Here is a 19,136-nt window from a genome sequence, read left to right as displayed (position 1 = left end):
AATCTTTGCCTTCATAAGCCACATATCAATGTGATCAGCTCCCCCTGACCATATCCCACCGCCTGCCGGTCACACAGCATCTTCTATGGTGGGCTCCCGTTAGCCTTTACACTGCAGGCACATACAGTGAACATATGATTACAGAAAGCAGTAAGGCCCGGTCCACAAGCTGCCCATCAGTGGTGAGAAGGTGTGGGTGAAAAAAGTGGCATTTGCTTAATTATTGGTGAATAATCCAAATTTTCCAACTTATGTCATGGATAATTCAATGTGATGGAAATAACATCCTATAATTTGGAACTAAAACGTAACATGTCGATGAGAGTTTAGAAATTCCCATCGATTACAACTCTAGTAAGACAGCAGCAAAACCACCACTAATGCACCATGTGTGATCGCAGCCTTACATGTACGGCGGGCGCCGGAGCTCAGGACAAGACATGGAACAGTTACAATACCTGAGGTTTAGAGCTTTCCTGCCAGCCAAAATGAAATGAATGCCATAGGAAAGGAAAGGAAAAGATGAGCATTACCAAGACATGCTATTAAACATCCCATCAGTATGACGATCATGTGAAGGGCACGTTAATGAGAACCTACAGGAGCCATGCAATCACCAAACACTGGGCCGGGAACAGGCAAGCCCTACATGGCTACACAGGGTCTCACGAAGTGATCTAAATCCGGGTGATCTCCTAACATCAAAGGTCTAGAACTGGAGCACATTTAGCTTGTAGGGGAATGGACATTATCGGGGATAGATTTCCTTAAAGTGCAAAAAGATGTATCATCAGGTTTTTGCTATGTAGTGTGAAAGCATCATGATGTGGGGCAGAGTGCCTGACTACAGCGGTGTGTCACTTACAGAGCTGTGTGCTTTTGTTTCAATAAAATCAGTGTTTTATCAGCAGCACATCATCACTACAGGACTAGGTGTCCTGTGCCTCCTAGTCAACTGCTCAGTGTATCCCCACCCCCACCACTGGCAATATACACAGGAAGCTGCCAATCAGTGGTGTGGGAGGGGTTATGGAGAGCTCAGCATTCTGAGCACTGCTACATCTGAGGTAGAGCGATTGTCAAAATGACACTATGCTGCTCTAAGACAATTACATCGCAAAAACCAGCAGATAGATTCCCTTTCAAAGCACATATTATGGGATACAAATCTTTTGGCAATTGGGTTCATTAAAAGGTTTTGCACGCTTTGTCTTTTCCATGTTGTTTCCCTTTTGATTCCAGGCTTTATAAGGAGTAAAATGGGCATCTGTTAGTTAGTGAGCCCGCTGTGATGGCGAGCCCTTATCTGAGCTTCTCTCACCTGATTTAGGACCACAAACTGTACCAAAGGTGAGCTAAACTTCTAGACTGTCATACATCAGCTTAAGGTACCGTCACATTAAGCGACGCTGCAGCGATATAGACAACGATGCCGATCACTGCAGCGTCGCTGTTTCGTCGTTGTGTGGTCGCTGGAGAGCTGTCACACAGACGGCTCTCCAGCGACCAACGATGCCGAAGTCCCCGGGTAACCAGGGTAAACATCGGGTTACTAAGCGCAGGGCCGCGCTTAGTAACCCGATGTTTACCCTGGTTACCAGTGTAAATGTAAAAAAAAAAAAAACACTACATACTTACATTCCGGTGCCTGTCGCGTCCCCCGGCGTCCGCTTCCCTGCACTGTGTAAGCGCCGGCCGTAAAGCAGAGCGGTGACGTCACCGCTGTGCTCTGCTTTATGGCCGGCCGGTGCTGACACAGTGCAGGGAAGCAGATGCCAGGGGACGCGACAGACACCGGAATGTAAGTATGTAGTGTTTTTTTTTTTTTACATTTACACTGGTAACCAGGGTAAACATCGGGTTACTAAGCGCGGCCCTGCGCTTAGTAACCCGATGTTTACCCTGGTTACCAGTGAAGACATCGCTGAATCGGCGTCACACACACCGACTCAGCGATGTCAGCGGGTGAGCCAGCGACGAAATAAGGTGCTGGCCTTCTAGCTCCGACCAACGATGTCACAGCAGGATCCTGATCGCTGCTGCGTGTCAAACACAACGATATCGCTATCCAGGACGCTGCAACGTCACGGATCACTATCGTTATCGTTGTTAAGTTGTTCAGTGTGAAGGTACCTTTAGTATAGCCGAGACGAAGACAGGTAAAAGTTACAAATTTGTCTAGAATAACCGTCTCACAGTGGCACTTTGGTCGCTACGACGGCACGATCCATGACGTTCCAGCGATATACATACGATCTCGCTGTGTAACACACTACTGCGATCAGGGACCCCGCTGAGAATCAAACGTCGTAGCAGATCGTTTGAAACTTTCTTTCGTCGCTGGATCACCCGCTGACATCGCTGGATCGGTGTGTGTGACACCGATCCAGCGATGTGTTCGCTTGTAACCAGGGTAAACATCGGGTTACTAAGCGCAGAGCTCCGCTTAGTAACCCGATGTTTACCCTGGTTACCATTGTAAATGTAAAAAAAAAAAAACACTACATACTCACATTCCGATGTCTGTCACGTCCCTCGCCGTCAGCTTCCCGCACTGACTGTGAGCGCCGGCCGTAAAGTAATAGCAGAGCACAGCGGTGACGTCACCGCTGTGCTGTGCTTTACGGCCGGCACTGACACAGTGGGAAGCTGACGGCGAGGGACGTGACAGACACCGGAATGTGAGTATGTAGTGTTTTTTTTTTTTTACATTTACAATGGTAACCAGGGTAAACATCGGATTACTAAGCGCGGCCCTGCGCTTAGTAACCCGATGTTTACCCTGGTTACCCGGGGACTTCGGCATCGTTGGTCGCTGGAGAGCTGTCTGTGTGACAGCTCTCCAGCGACCACACAACGACTTACCAACGATCACGGCCAGGTCGTATCGCTGGTCGTGATCGTTGGTAAATTGTTTAGTGTAACGGTACCCTAATAAGGTGACAGATTCCTAGCTAACCCATTATGTAGCCAACAATAGTCTACACAGGCTGTAGAAGGCAAACAGTGCAAACTTTAAAAGAGCACAATAGCAAAAATAATACTTAGCTCAAAACAGGCATTTGAGTATTTATGAAGGTGTTCATGTCATTTAATAACAAACAAATATCTATAGCCTTCATATGACAACACTGTTGGCAGGACAGAATCCCTCTGACTAAACTTCCTGGAAGGTGCCATGATGCTAGACTGAAAGGGATTCATTCATTAAAGGGAACCTTTCAGCAGGATTGTGCACAGTAACCTACACACAGTGTCAGGTCAGCACCGTTATACTGATTACAGTGATACCTGGTGATGAAATCCGTCTTGTGGTTGTTGTGTAATCTTTATTTCCAATCAGAGCACCACATGAAGACCCCCCACAGGCCGCCCCGGGGCACGAGCATATCATTAACTCAAAACTGAAAATAAACATTACACAACAACCACAAGATGGATTTCATCACCCAGGCATCATATTAATCAGTATAACGGCACCGACCTGACACTGCTTGAAGGTTACTGTGCACAATCCTGCTGACAGGTTCCCTTTAAAAGGTATTGATGGGCAGGGTCCTAAGGGGTTAACTAGTGCCGTGGTGAAGAGCAGACTATAGAAGGAATACAAAGCAGGAAGGAAGGTGGGGAGGACGCATACCATGGATGCAGGCTGCTGGGTAACTCTGACCTGCCATGATGAATGCTTTGCTGGTAATACCTTCTAATGCTACAATGGAAACAGCGGCTCGTGATGAAGCGTCTCACATTCCGAAACACTTCTACAAGCAGACCCAAAATATGTACAGCACAGCAGGGCTCAGACTGCTCCGCCTGCCAACCATCATCTGACAGGAGGCGGCAGCAGCCATCGCTCCAGCTAGTTGTACAGTACAGTGTGGAAGCAGGAGATGTGTAGAAAGGCGCCTTCTGCCCTGTGTTTAGCTCGCTGCAAATAAAGGTGATGCGGCCACGTCCCAGCTCAGCGTGTGCAAGCTTGTGTGCCTCCACCTCAAAGTACAGTCATGGTTTACTTCTGCTTCAGGGGTCCACATGTGAAGCTTCGGAGTGTGGCTAAGAATTCTGTATTGTGAGGTTGCCCTATAGAAGAGGGGGCAATGTAATAGTGGGGCAGCAGGCGACCTCCGCAGAGGAGCAGCCACTTGTATTAAGCCAATGGATTTTCTGGGATATAAATATATCCACTTTGGAAAATTAAAAGCAATGAACCTAAAGGACTGCTCTGGCATTGGCTCTGGTTCTCCGGATTCTTCTCGGGGAATCCCTACTACTATCCCTCGTTGCTGTTGGTGTGCCACGTCCTGGCATTTGCCCGCAGCTTCATCTCTGATCAGCCAGTCTATACGGAGAAGCATTTCGCTCTTCCTGTGGCCCCTGACCAGGCATCAGGTCATTGTGGGCTTCCTCAGAACCTGGCAGTGTAACACCGAGCAGAGACTATTTATGCTGTCCTGTAATTAGAGACAATCGGGAGATACAAGCCCTGTAGTGACGGAGGGACATGAACGCCCGTGACTCCGGGGCTGTCAGCAGGCGCCGTATGAAAGTGATGTCAGGATTGCCGGCCATAAGCCAAAACTCCAGAGCCAGCGCAGCATAAGTGGCAGCCTATACCGTCAGTGTTTGGGGGCTCACAGGCACGACATAGCTGAATGTATGCAACATTTTGATCCATGTGAATGGGGATTGCAAAATCCGTAGCCTTGCTGCAAAACCGACCTCCTTTGCCACATGTGTATAGGTATGGCAGCCGTGCTGGGCACCGGGGCAGTGCCTGTAATCGGATCGGCTTCTGTGGGAGGTCACATCATGTGGGTAATTACATGGCCACTTACAGAAGGCCCGCGCCCTACCATAATTAGTATTAGCTGGGCTAATACCTGCACTAATATCGGATATTTCTCTCTATGTAGGCCTGCATAGATCTACCTCCCTGGCAATCCCGTAGGACTTACACGGGTTGTCCGCTCTAAACTGATAAGTCTGCAGGCACTCATGTTACTGCAGACTTGGGAATCCCCCCGACGCCTACACTGTGTGCTGCGAGGATTTGCCTGTCTCTGCCGCGGGAATGGCAGTCAGGTATGAAATATGCATACTCCGGGGCAGAGTGTATGGAGTGAGGCTGCGCCCATTACATAGATTCTACCCAAAAGTATGCATATAGCAAACATTACCTCCATTCCCGGGGCAGAAATGGCGAATCCCCGCAGCACACAGTGTAGGCGTCGGGGGGATTCACAGGTCTGCAGTCACACAAGAGTGACTGCAGACTCTTCATTTTAGACTGGACAATCCCTTTAATATATTATCCCATCATGTGGAAGCAATATTACGAATACTAATGTATAGGGAATGATCTGCAGGACCCACTAAGCAACCAGTGGAGCGGTGCAGCCCTATTCTGTACACATTTATATCCAGCCAGAGCTGGTACTGTAACTGACGGATATCGGACCCCCACTGATCTGCAGAGCAGGAAAGGTCACCAATATCACAGCAGTGGACAACCCTAATATAATATGGTCACAGAGTTGGGTGCCGGTGTACTGAGCAGGCTCAGGAGCTGCGCCCCCACCCTAAGCCCGGGAGATGCCACCTGTGTTATACAGCCAGCATCTTCCAGAAACAGCAGTGACCGCAGTGTGCTCAAATTATTGCTGTTTAACCATTTAAATGCCTTTATCAATCACTGACGCAAATAGCCAAAGTCAAGGCAGTCAATGCCGTTTTAGTCCTCTATGAAGCCCATATGCAGCAATGCATTAGCATTATACAGTAGTAGAGGAAACTATTGACTGATTGCAGGTTCATGCTAAAAAGGTTATTAAAATTATTTTAGCATGAAGCGGCAATCATTCAATCATATATATTTTATCACCATTTATTTTTAAATAAAATTAAAAAATACTCAGCAACATCAATTAGGTTTATGAGGTTGCCAAAATAAAAAAACATGAATGTGTGCAACCGGCCTAACAAGGGATGTCCTAGAAGAACCTTTTAGGATAAGTCAAGTAGGAACATCATGAGATTCTGTGCAGTTTCAGCTGTGACCTTTATCGAACTCGAGAATAAGATGGTCCTGTTCCCCAGTTTCACTGGCCATATATGTGCGGTCACATTCACAGTAAATGAAACTTATAGAAACTTATTCTATAGGTTTCACCAGAATCAAGAGTCTGGAAAATTCAAGCTGCCCGTCATGGAGGACCATTGTACCTTCATGGATGACCAGCGTACCTTCATGGAGGACCTGGACGCCATCAATTGTAACAAGCTACAGATGAAACAACAGTACAGTGCCCTAGTTCAGCACAATCAGTAATAAGAAAGATGGTACTCACTGTGTGGTAGCCTCTGGGCAATGGAGGTTTTCCAACTGGATAAGGATCCACGGTGTCAATGATTGTTTGTCGCTCTCCTTTTTGGTTGATCTTCCTAAATCTGCGGCGAGACTGCCGATGGGACGCTTGTCTCTGGAAGTACTCTTCATTTTCATCCATATAGTCAACCTAGTGAGAACAAGCCAAGGCACATGGTGTCAAGCATCGTGTACGAGCAATGGAAGCTGTAGCACGTGGAGGCTTTCCTGCTCCCTGGACACCAGAGCTGCTCTCCGAGCTCGTGATCAGAAGAGCACTGGGGCCAAGTGCACACAGTTGTTTTCACGGGTTCAGAAAAGGTTTTTCCTATCGCTTCAGGAAACGCTACCTTTTTTGGTCAAGTTTCTATTTTCATGAAGCGGTTTTGAAAGTTTAAGGTTTTTTTGCCATTTTGATAGGACACTTATTATTTGGAGAGGATTGCTTCCCATTTTTTTTCCACCAGGCATTTCTTTAAAGCCTGAAGTGAATAAGGGAAAAAAAAACCCTCCTCATAAGAACAGCAGAGGATTAACACTGAAGAGAAATGAACTTTTGTGACATTTATTCAGAGCATCTGCTACAAATACTCCTCAAAAACTCTGCCTGCACAAAGTATTACATACAATCGTCTCTGATGAGACAGTGCAGCTCCAATGAATTACTACACCATCCTGCAATTTTTCCAATACTGAACACATGTGGAAGGTCCAGCTTGTGTCCAGGTGTCGCTGTCTTGTCACAGTGCTGCAACCTGGAGAAGAACGTGATCACTGGACACCAGAAACACCAGAAACATCATTAACTTACCCCTTAACTGCCGGGGAGAATATTGCACCCCAGACCATCTGAGATAATGACGTTAATGGTATGATTCCGAGAGACGCAAAGCAAAATAATTACACTACAATCATCTCAATACAACATTTTAGGGCAGGTTTACAGGACCCCCGACGCCTAGGGCAGGTTTACAGATTATTGTAGATTGCAAGCTCTCACGAGCAGGGTCGCCTTATTTTGCTTTAATTACTGTATTGCTAACTTTATTACTTATGACTGTTGTGTTTGAAACTGTTAAGCTGTAAAGCGCTGCGAAATATGTTGGTGCTATATTAATAAAGATTATTATTATTATTACAGGACCCCCAATGCCTAGGGCAGGTTTACAGGACCCCCGACGGCTAGGGCAGGTTTACAGGACGCCCGACGGCTAGGGCAGGTTTACAGGACCCCTGATGGCTAGGGCAGGCTTACTGGAACCCCGACAGCTAGGGCAGGTTTACAGGAACCCCGACGGCTAGGGCAGGTTCACAGGACCCCCGACGGCTAGGGCAGGTTCACAGGACCCCCGACGGCTAGGGCAGGTTTACAGGACCCCCGACGGCTAGGGCAGGTTTACAGGACGCCCGACGGCTAGGGTCATTTTTCCTCCATTTTCTTTTAAGTGCATTAAGAATTAAAAAGTTGCAAATTTTTTTGAAAATTGGTCCAACTGTTGTGACATTGTATGCACAATTTGTGGATTACTCACCCCTTATAAGTTTTTGTATCTAAAATTCACAATACTCTTCCCATATGTCTACTGAATACTCTATACTTGGCTATTATCTCTAGTGACAGTGAATGGGTTAATATGTATCCCGCACTAATGTGAACATTTTTGCAATGAATAGAACAAGGGGCATTGTGAATGTCTACCCTGAGGAAGGAAGTGGTCTGATTACTCCTTCAGGAATGCCAACATTGTAGGCCGTAGTCCACACCCATCCTCAATTTACCAACTAATACTGTGCATATATCCCAGGAAAACAAGTCTATACAGCAAGAGGGAATAAGCCAACGAGCAAACAGCGAGCCGAGGAAGAGACTTACCACAATCATTTCGGAGGGCTCCAAGACAATGCATTCACAGCCACGCCTGAAGCTTCCTGCAGATCTCTTGCCAAAGCTGTAGATACATGAAAGGAAGCACCACCATTAGCCAGGAGTAAAGTCATTTCTTCACAAATTGTTCAATGTGACACACTATTCCTAGACAATTAAGGGCACATGGATCAGTAATAAACAATCCATCAACTACAGAATTTGTGAGAACATGCAAGGTCCCCAGATGCCAAAACCATAGCGGCAGTTCTTGTTCACATGCTCTGTGACCACTGCTCGGCAGATAGATACCCTGGTGATTGCAGAAATCATTCCCAGAGAAATATTTCACGGACAGATGTTAGCTCTTTACACACTGGATCTTTCTGGCATATTGTCAGCTCCAACCAAAGGTCAAAAGACTTCTTAAAGACAATCAGAAATGAAATAATAGTAATAAACAAATCCTGTTCTATGTTCTGCATAGGCAAACCCTTAGCAAAAGAACTATGTAGAAAAGAAAACCCAACTTGGACATATTTTTAGAAGCTATAGAAGTTATTGTTTATTTGTCAGTATGCAAATAGACACACAGAAGGAAACATCTGGCCTTAAGCGAGCTGCCCAACCCCAAAAAATCACCGATCCCTTATAATTCCATAGTAACCACTTATTAGCACACCCTTCTCAGAAACTGCCTGTCATTAGGAACATACATTGTGCAGCACCCAACATATGCACGTCTGATTAAGCGGCTCTCTAAAGGCATTAGATTAGACAGAAGGGTGACTGAACACATGTTGATCAACTGAGTGCCTGGCTAATAATGATCTTCGCAACCACACACATTTTACTCAAATTTAAAAAATGGTGTGCCGCACCCCCCCCCTCCCCCATTCTTGAAAACCAGCCAAGCTAAAGCAAACAGCTGTGGGATGGCATTCTCAGACTGGTAAGGGGCCATGAATATTGCACCCCTTCCCTTGGATTAAAAAATAGCAGCCCGCAGCCGCCCCAAAAAAGGTGCATCTATTGTAATTTTCTGTTTTGTTTTGTTTTTTCACAGGGGACCTGGCCATGGGTGGATTAAGCTCAAGGCGAGTATCATGGTTGTTACTATTTTCTGTCTTTTACATGAGACATGGGCATCGGTGGATTAGGAGTAAGGTGAGTATAACTATGCTTTTTTATTTATATTTCAAATTAAGGTGTCAGTGTATTTATTACAATTTATTTTGACATTGCATTTTTTACAATATAACTGTGGCTAGTAATGAAGAAGAATCTTAAAGACGCCTCTTCATTACTAACCCCTGGGCTTGATGTCAGCAGCCACGAAACAGCTCACATCAACTCCACAACTATTACCCCATTTGCCACCGCACCGGGGCAAGTGGGAAGAGCTGAAAAAAGCACCAGACTTGGCACATCAGATAGATGCGCTTTTTCGTGATGGCTGCGGACTGCTACTTTTAGGCAGTGGGGCCCCTCAAGATCCGTGGTCCCTTACCAGTCTGAGAATACCAGCCCCCAGCTGTTTGCTTTAGCTTGGCTGGATGTCAGAAATGGGGGGAACCCCAAGTTTGTTTGTTTTTTTAATTTAAACTTTTTTTTTTTTTTTTTTAAATCACAGCATCGGACCCTTCTATTCTTGATAACCAGCCATGATAAAGCTGACCAATGAGAGTTACAGCCAGCAGCTGTCAGTTTTGCCTGCACTGGTTATCAAAAATAGAAGATACCCCACGACATTTTTATTTATAGCGCGCAAGCATCAGCTAATGAATACTACTGTTCTCAGCGACAGCAGGCGCAGAATTATTGGTGTAGTACTCTCAGCAGCCAACGACTGACTGGAGGTAACCTTTTACCTTTTTACCGCCAGCCACAGCTGCTGGCTCACGTTGTCAATTGACAGCGTGGGAACCATAGCTCTCTGACCGGCGGTAATGATCTTACCGCAAACATCTACTGCTCAGGCCCCCCTTTCTGGTACTCAAACCTATCTTTTTTAGATGTTCGAGGGAAACCAAACATCCACAGGTTTGCCCATCACTATTCGAAACTATCAGATGAAAATTTTATATATAGTCTACTTCTTTCCAGATTATGACAGCCTGTCTCGTCAGCTAATACAATAATTTGCTTGTAAAATTTCACCTGATCAACAATCATGTAAGTTTCACTCAACTTTACAGAAAAGGTCTGTTGGAGATGGTCAATATAGATGAGAACTTTATAGCTGAAAAAGGACATTCAATCACTCCTCAGTCTACAGCAAATCTCAATATCTTGTACAGATGTGAAGCAAATAGGGATGAATTCTCCATCCAACTTTCCAGTCCTATCAGTAGGACTATTTTATTAAGGACAGCTCATTGGGTTTTCCAAAAAGATGCTAGGTTAAAGGAATGTTGAAATTACATTGAGGAGCTCAAGCATGAAGGAGCCTCAGGACACACTTATCTGATGAAACGGTAGAAGACCAATACCCCAAGGAGTGATTACCAAGTAGTGTGCTTGTAACAGCAAGTTTTATTAAATGGAAATGAAAGGGGGCGCATTTTTAGGAATTTTTTTTCTATATTCGGTAGCTGTACATGTAGTCTTTAATCTGTATACTGTCGCACACCTTTGAACTCGGCCGGAGTAAAACCCAGGAAAGCGCCGAGTGTACACATTAAATGGATCAATAGCCCCCATGTTCAATCAGGAAAAGCCAAACTGGCCCCATCCAATGGTATATGTTCCACTTTTTCCATTCTGTATGTATTAGAAAAAAAGTTTACTTTCTGTTACTTCCTCCTCCCTTTAACAAAGCTGTCATAAGGATATGAAAAAAAATGTTGCGGTTCACAATTAACAACTCGTGGGAATCTGTGAAATGTTATTCTACTGAACACATTCCTATGCTTAAAGAAAAGTTACAAAAAAATGGAATTCTATGGGTGACTCCATTATAAAAAAAGAGGTTATATAGTGATCTGTGTGCCCATAGCACAAACATCCTTCATCTCTGAAGAACAAATAAATCATAACTTCTGAAGTCTATGCCATCAGTATTTATGTGATTGTATGTGTTTTCTCATTATTGGTGGACATATAGGAGGTGTACTCCCACAATGATGTCTTCAGTCTGTTCATTTTTATGGTCTATGTTTTAACAGCAATCAGTGCTCTGTAAAGATCATTAATAGGCTCGAAATGCATAGCCCATGCGTTTCACTAATCAAGTCTGCTTTTTATGGGATTTTATTGGAGTCTCAATTAATTGATGTGTTAACACGCTGCGTTGGTGCTGGACCGCAACTTTTTTCCAGTTCATTCATCTGAGAAGCATCCTGGAGTATCCATGAACCATGAACCCTTGTGCATTTCTCCTGGAGGAGGGCGAGCTGATGTTTGGTGCTTCCCTTACACTAATACATCCCAGTGTACACATTTACCCAGAATAAAAATCCTGCGGAGTGAAAAGAGCCTTAATGACACCATAAGCTATAGCTAGAAGCATAAAATGAATGGCTGACATGCTGACGATCAGAAGAACTCATCAACACAAAGCTGCCGGGAGGCACAGCAACATGGCGCGGGCAGCTGCCATTCAGTTATAGCAGTGCGCCAATAAATGAGATATCGCTGTAAGATTCACCGCTGCTTGTGGCATAAAAGCATAGATCTCGGCCCCAATCCACTCAACATATTTCCACCTTCATTCTCTACATGCTTTGCAAAACTTTGTAAGTGGTCTTTTTGATTTTTTCCTTGACAACTTTTGTTATCCATGTGTTTTAGACAGAGTAATGAAATGTGACTTTTCACAAGGCTGCATTTATTTGCTGCATCCCGCTCCAGTCCCCGCCTGGAGTAAGGTTACCAATATGGCGCATTTTTGTGACTTTTCAAAGGAATTGTGACTTTTGGTATGGATAAGTAGCAAACACCCATAAATGACAAAAGCAAAGTATTATGGATTTCGCTACAAATTCAGGAAACGACTGAGTCACTTTGCCGACTTTGGTGGAAAGAAGTGACAGCAAATATCAAAAGACAAAAATAAAGAAAAGTGATTTGAATAACATTGGTCCCAAAGATCTAAGCCCTGAAAATCCTCTATTTCTGATGTCCAAGAAGAGATATTGATACCATGGGGGTGTAGGCGCTCATTTTATCACCAACGCACACTAATTCTGCCGCAACCAATACAATTATTTGGGGAGGTGGCACGGTGGTGCCCCAGAGCATGCCAGCTGTGTGTACCACCTTACTGCTGGCAGGCCTGCGAGTTTAGGGGTAATGTCCGCCCTCGCACGCTCAGGTGTATTGTGCAGCCCTAGGAATAGACCTCCGCTTCCACATGGATTGATGACTCTCGTAGTCGGTGCCTCTCCGCACACAGGACGAAATTTAGCATTATTGAAACAAATGGCTCCTCTAATCTACAAAGTGTGATTAAATGTGCCCAGAGCCTTGCAGGAGTCCACCCATCGTACCGGACACATCACCGTTCCAGATTAGCAGGGAAAGCCGATTACTGGATCAAAAACATATTTAGCATGATAAATTAGGTCAGGGCTATCCGCCGCCGAGACAGAGCCTGTGTATAGCACTTTACAGCTATACTAGTGTCAATAATTCACAATCTATCAGATGGTGACCACAGGTAGAAGGGCACAAATATCACCAGGCTTTCACCATCCAAGACCAGCAAATAAAGATAAAGTGCGAAAAACACAGATCAGAGCGATCTCATACTGTATGGCCACTCCTCACGACAGCACTGGGGATATGACAATTACATCTCAGCCCACCACACAGACTGCAGGATAAATGGATACGAGTAACCCGCCAAAGACTGCGATAAACACCCAATTAAAAGGAAAAAGCCACGCAATGCAGTATAAAGCGCAGCCCACAGACCCCAGCGTCGTCTGTGCCCACCTTACACACGACTCCGACGTAACCACAAAGATAACGGCCCACTTACTCCACATGGTCAGCGACTTCTCACTTCAGGCTCACAGCCCGGAATACAATTTTAGACCTGGAAAAACTATATCCAACTTTTCTGGGTGGAGTGTTTTGCTTTTCACAAACATGCAAAGTCAAAGCAGCCCAGACAGGGCACAAAGCTCGCTATTCAGAAAGTGCGAGGGCGTTCAGGGGAAAAAAAAAGGATTATAAAGCTGAAAGTGCGTCTGTCACTGGATATAATAGCCGAAATAGAAAGGAGAGGAAAATTCCACCCGCAGCCCCACTCCATGTTTTCCATATAGATCCCTGTACATAGAACGGTTACAGAAGAACTATATAGGTGACACCATTACTGGTCACTGGATGTGGGGTACACATACAGCTACACATACTAAATGCTTGGGGGTGGGTTTCTGTGTGGGGGGCTGCTTACTAACAAACCAAGCAGGTATTTGTGAGCGGCAGAGAATCCTATTCCTACTCTCGTGCGATCTATAATTACCCTGGACTGAAACGCAGAGGTGACGTCAACTCATTTCCAATGCTTTACAAGATTTGGGTCTTGATTTTCACAGACAGGATTGTTGAGCTATAATACCATTTAAAAATGCATGAGTTTAGTTTTTTTAGAGCAGCGCCTTCTCCTTGACCTCATTCTGACAAAGCGATGGCACTTCTCTCATCATTACATACTTTGAACTTTTCAGATGCTTACTGAGCTACAGCTCCTGGTCCTACAGAACTCAGAGTTCACTATTAAAATAAAGTGCTAATTGGGTTCCACAGGGCTCCTCAAAATAGCTACATTGTAGCTGCTCCAGCGTCACTGCTGAGCTTATCGGGAGTGCCGGCTGGAGCCGTACCGGACCCCATGGCAGTGCCAACAGGTTGTGGTAAAGAAATCCTAAGAACGCGGAATCCGAGCAATCAGCTTTGAAAGACCAAAAATATCAACTTATAATCTAATTAATCATCCAGTAAAGCTTTTCAAAATAATTATACTGCTAATAACGTCTTTCAATGCAAGTACATCAACTTCATCAGGTCTAACAGGACAATTTATTATTTAGTATTGAGAAATCTGGCAACATCCTTAAATCTATAGCTGGTCATGCATCTCAGATATCTGCTGGCTGACCGGCCTCTCTAAGCTCTTCTCTAAATGTATGCTAAATTTGAGCCAAGTGTGTATGTGCTTGGTATGGGGAGAGGGGAGTAAGCCAATAGCACACACCTCTGGACATGGCTCATCTGCCTTAACAGCAAAAGGGTCAGACAAGTTGACAATCATCTACACAGATTCTTTTCCCCCACATCTGGTACCAGTGGAGAGGCAGGAGCTCCCCATACACAAGATATGGCTAGCAAGTCCTCATGAATATGGATAGGAAGGTGAGGGATGCTACGGACACTGTGCCATGTCAGACAAATGCCAGGTTGTGTGCATGGGTCCTGTCCTAAATTATAGGACTGGTGCACGATACCTGCTGGTCTTCCACCAAACTCGCCAAGCAGCGAGCAGAGCCTCACCGCCCCCCAAAAAAACCCTTTAAGGAGAACACCAAAGAACCTAATGAGATGTTAACCAAGTAGGGATCTCTGAAAGCTGCTTTCTGTAGACCGTGGCCTTTAACTTTACAGCAGGTACAATAAACGGATTTCAGACGCCCCTCAATGCTTGGCAATGGAACAGACAAAGCAGTCCGCCAATTCAGATCTGAACATAGTGATGTGCATTACTTTACCAACCTCTAGGGTTAATTACATATTCTCAACCCAAGTATTCATACAAATTAGGATGAAAATGACTGACTCTAGGCAAATGACCAGAGGGAAAAAAAAAATGAAGAAATCTGCTTGGGGAATCCTTCATTTACTCAAATCGCAAGTTGTAACGTATGGGTAATTACTATACATATATGCATCTAGAAAGGAGCTTAGAAGAACACGCCGAGTATCAACCCTAACACGTCCAGTAGGTGAGACAGCAGAATATTCTTTCACCGGTATTGGAGGAACCCCAGAGCTTCTGCAAGTCGCTGCCTCCCTGTACTCCGCACAGCATGGCTTTGCCACTCTCAACAATAACTTACCCAGTTCATAAGAAACCTCCAAAATTCGTTCTAAGCAATAGTACAGACAACCTTGCTCAGCAAAAAGATAAGCATGAAAGCATAAGTCCCGTCATCAGAAGAAACAAATAATCTAAATATATAAAGAGAACTCTCTCAACAGGAGAAATCGACCCCAGAGCTCAAAATGGAAAGGGCAAAGGGCAAGTATCTGACCCCTCAGTGAAAAGACCGACCTTAAATGATCTCCTTTCAACAGGAAACGCTGAGGGCACATTTTATTAAGTTACGGGCTTTTACTGTGAAAACGGCCCCCAATAAATGGGAATATCCTCATTTGACAAAACAAAAAAACATCTATAATTAGGGTCTGTCTAAGGCAAGGTCCACATTATGTTTGTGGCCACGGGTCGGATAGACAAGGTACATTGGCACCTACCGAAAACATAAACAACCCAACAGCATTCTGCACAGTATACCCTTTCTGTAAAGGCAGAATGATGAGCATAAATCAGCTTTTTGGGTGACATGTAGCTTATTAAAATTGTTGGTGTTTTTTTCTTCCCCAACATTGAGATCTTTGTTAAAAATATATATAAAAAAAAAAATAGTATTCTTTCATAGTATTCTTGCAATTTTCCCACCAGACACTGGGGCCATTTCCCACTCTGTTTCAGCAGGCTCATTATCAGCAGAGGCAGGTAAGCAATGGCAGTTCACACCGCTATACACAGTTGATAACACAAGTCACATTAGGCCCCGTCACAGCGGACCCTGCTCCATTCACATCTTCACAAGCTCATTAGATACTTCAGTAGAAGGGATTATCTGCTAATCTGCCTGGGAGAAGTCTAAAAAGCCCCAGTGGTCAAAATGAAAACTGCAACATCTTTACATTTTTATTTGTAACTAGCTGTACTACCCGGCTTCGCCCGGGTTAATGACTGCTGTTAGCAAAATAGAATGTGTTAACAAAAATTTATTCTGCACACAAAAACCACAAAACAAATAGATAGAAATGTAATTATTAAAAGGCAAAAACTAAGCAAATAGAAGCATTTCACAACATATATTAGCTTTGTTATACTGAGAATGTCTTTGTTGCCTATATTAACCAATCAGAGCTCAGGTTAATTAACTGTAGCAAAATAGAAGCTGAGCTGTGATTGGTTGCTATTGGCAGCCTGATAAATCCCCAGCCAACAGGAAGCCCTCCCCCCTGGCAGTATATATTAGCTCACACATACACATAATAGACAGGTCATGTGACTGACAGCTGCCGTATTTCCTATATGGTACATTTGTTGCTCTTGTAGTTTGCTTATTAATCAGATTTTTATTTTTGAAGGACAATACCAGACTTGTGTGTGTTTTAGGGCGAGTTTTATGTGTCAAGTTGTGTGTGTTGAGTTGCGTGTGGCGACATGCATGTAGCGACTTTTGTGAGATGAGTTTTGTGTGGCGACATGCGTGTAGCAACATTTTGTGTGTTGAGTTGCATGTGACAGGTTAGTGTAGCAAGTTGTGTGCAGCAAGATTTGTGCATGGCGAGTTTTGCGCGTGGCGAGTTTTATGTGTGGTGCATTTTGAGTATGTGCAAGTTTTGTGTGAGGCAACTTTTGCATGTGGTGCAACTTTTGTACATGTGGCAATTTTTCTGTGTGTGCAAGTTTTGCATGAGGTGAGTTTTCCATGAGGTGAGTTTTGCACGTGTGGCGAGTTTTGCGTGAGCCTAGTTTTGCATATGGCGAGTTTTGCATGTAGCGAGTTTTGAGTGGTGACTTTTGTGTTTCGACTTTTATGTGGCGAGGTTGGTGTGTGTGTGTGGTGAAATGTGTGCTGAGGGTGGTATATGTGTTCAAGCACGTGGTAGTGTGTGGCGCATTTTGTGTTTGTGTTCATATCCCCGTGTGTGGTGAGTATCCCATGTCGGGGCCCCACCTTAGCAACTGTACGGTATATACTCTTTGTCGCCATCGCTCTCATTCTTTAAGTCCTCATTGTTCACATCTGGCAGCTGTCAATTTTCCTCCAACACTTTTCCCTTCACTTTTTCCCCATTATGTAGATAGGAGCAAAATTGTTTGGTGAATTGGAACGCGCGGGGTTAAAATTTCACCTCACAACATAGCCTATGACGCTCTCGGGGTCCAGACGTGTGACTGTGCAAAATTTTGTGGCTGTAGCTGCGACGGTACAGATGCCAATCCCGGACATACACACATACATACATACACACATTCAGCTTTATATATTAGATATACCTGTATGTAATCTCCTGTATATAGTATATACCTGTGTGTCATCTCACCTATATATAGTATATATCTGTGTGTCATCTCCTGTATATAGTATATACCTGTATGTCATCTCCTCCTATACATAGCATATACCTGTGTCATCTCCTCCTGTATATACTATATACCTGTAGGTAATCTGCTCCTGTATATAGTATATACCTGTGTGTCATCTCCTCCTGTATATAGTATATACCTGTATGTCATCTCCTCCTGTATGTAGTATGTACCTGTATGTCATCTCCTCCTCTATATAGTATATACCTGTGTGTCATCTCTCCTGTATATAGTATATATCTGTGTGTCATCTCCTCCTGTATATAGTATATACCTGTGTGTCATCTCCCCTGTAAATAGTATATACCTGTGTGTCATCTCCTGTATATAGTATATAGCTGTATGCCATCTCCTCCTGTATTAGCCCTCGTTCACACGTTATTTGGTCAGTATTTTTACCTCAGTATTTGTAAGCTAAAATGGCAGCCTGATAAATCCCCAGCCAACAGTAAGCCCACCCCCTGGCAGTATATATTAGCTCACACATACACATAATAGACTGGTCATGTGACTGACAGCTGCCGGATTCCTATATGGTACATTTGTTGCTCTTGTAGTTTGTCTGCTTATTAATCAGATTTTTATTTTTGAAGGATACCAGACTTGTGTGTGTTTTAGGGCGAGTTTCGTGTGTCAAGTTGTGTGTGTTGAGTTGCGTGTGGCGACATGCATGTAGGGACTTTTGTGAGATGAGTTTTGTGTGGCGACATGCGTGTAGCAACTTTTTGTGTGTCGAGTTGCATGTGACAGGTTAGTGTAGCAAGTTGTGTGCAGCAAGTTTTGCGCATGGCGAGTTTTGCGCGTGGCGAGTTTTATGTGTGGTGCCTTTTGAGTATGTGCAAGTTTTGTGTGAGGCAACTTTTGCATGTGTTGCAACTTTTGTGCATGTGGCAATTTTTCTGCGTGTGGCAATTTTTCTGCGTGTGCAAGTTTTGCGTGTGGCGAGTTTTGCACGTGTGGCGAGTTTTGCATGTGGAGAGTTTTGCGCGTGGCGAGTTTTGAGCGGCGACTTTTGTGTTTCTACTTTTATGTGGCGAGGTTGGTGTATGTGTGGTGAAATGTGCACTGAGGGTGGTATATGTGTTCGAGCACGTGGTAGTGTGTGGCGCATTTTGTGTGTGTGTTCATATCCCCGTGGTGGTGTGATTATCCCATGTTGGGGCCCCACCTTAGCAACTGTACAGTATATACTCTTTGGTGCCATCGCTGTCATTCTTTAAGTCCCCCTTGTTCACATCTGGCAGCTGTTAATTTGCCTCCAACACTTTTCCTTTCATTTTTTCCCCATTATGTAGATAGGGGCAAAATTGTTTGGTGACTTGGAAAGCGCGGGGTTAAAATTTCACCTCACAATATAGCTTTGACGCTCTCAGGGTCCAGACGTGTGACTGTGCAAAATTTTGTGCCTGTAGCTGCGACGCCTCCAACACTTTTCCTTTCACTTTTTCCCCATTATGTAGATAGGGGCAAAATTGTTTGGTGAATTGGAAAGCGCGGGGTTAAAATTTCAC

The 19,136-nt window shown here is 44.4% G+C and overlaps 1 protein-coding gene across 14 annotated transcripts in view; it reads right to left on the bottom strand.

The window, feature by feature from the left end:
- The window catches only part of RAPGEF2 (Rap guanine nucleotide exchange factor 2), a 258,968-nt gene that overhangs the window by 87,029 nt on the left and 152,803 nt on the right, over nucleotides 1-19,136 (bottom strand). For 11 of the 14 annotated variants that reach the window (XM_077279418.1, XM_077279425.1, XM_077279413.1 and 8 more), the window contains 3 exons: nucleotides 8,238-8,313; nucleotides 6,348-6,515; nucleotides 459-476 (listed from right to left, as the gene is read on the bottom strand). In XM_077279418.1, coding sequence (XP_077135533.1) covers nucleotides 459-476; nucleotides 6,348-6,515; nucleotides 8,238-8,313 — 262 coding nt within the window. The remainder of the gene's footprint in view (nucleotides 1-458; nucleotides 477-6,347; nucleotides 6,516-8,237; nucleotides 8,314-19,136) is intronic. The other 3 variants (XM_077279414.1, XM_077279421.1, XM_077279423.1) reach the window with 1 other exon arrangement.

Source organism: Ranitomeya variabilis, chromosome 1 (genome assembly GCF_051348905.1).
Source record: "Ranitomeya variabilis isolate aRanVar5 chromosome 1, aRanVar5.hap1, whole genome shotgun sequence".
Taxonomy (NCBI): domain Eukaryota; kingdom Metazoa; phylum Chordata; class Amphibia; order Anura; family Dendrobatidae; genus Ranitomeya; species Ranitomeya variabilis.
This window is presented reverse-complemented; position numbering and strand designations above follow the sequence as displayed.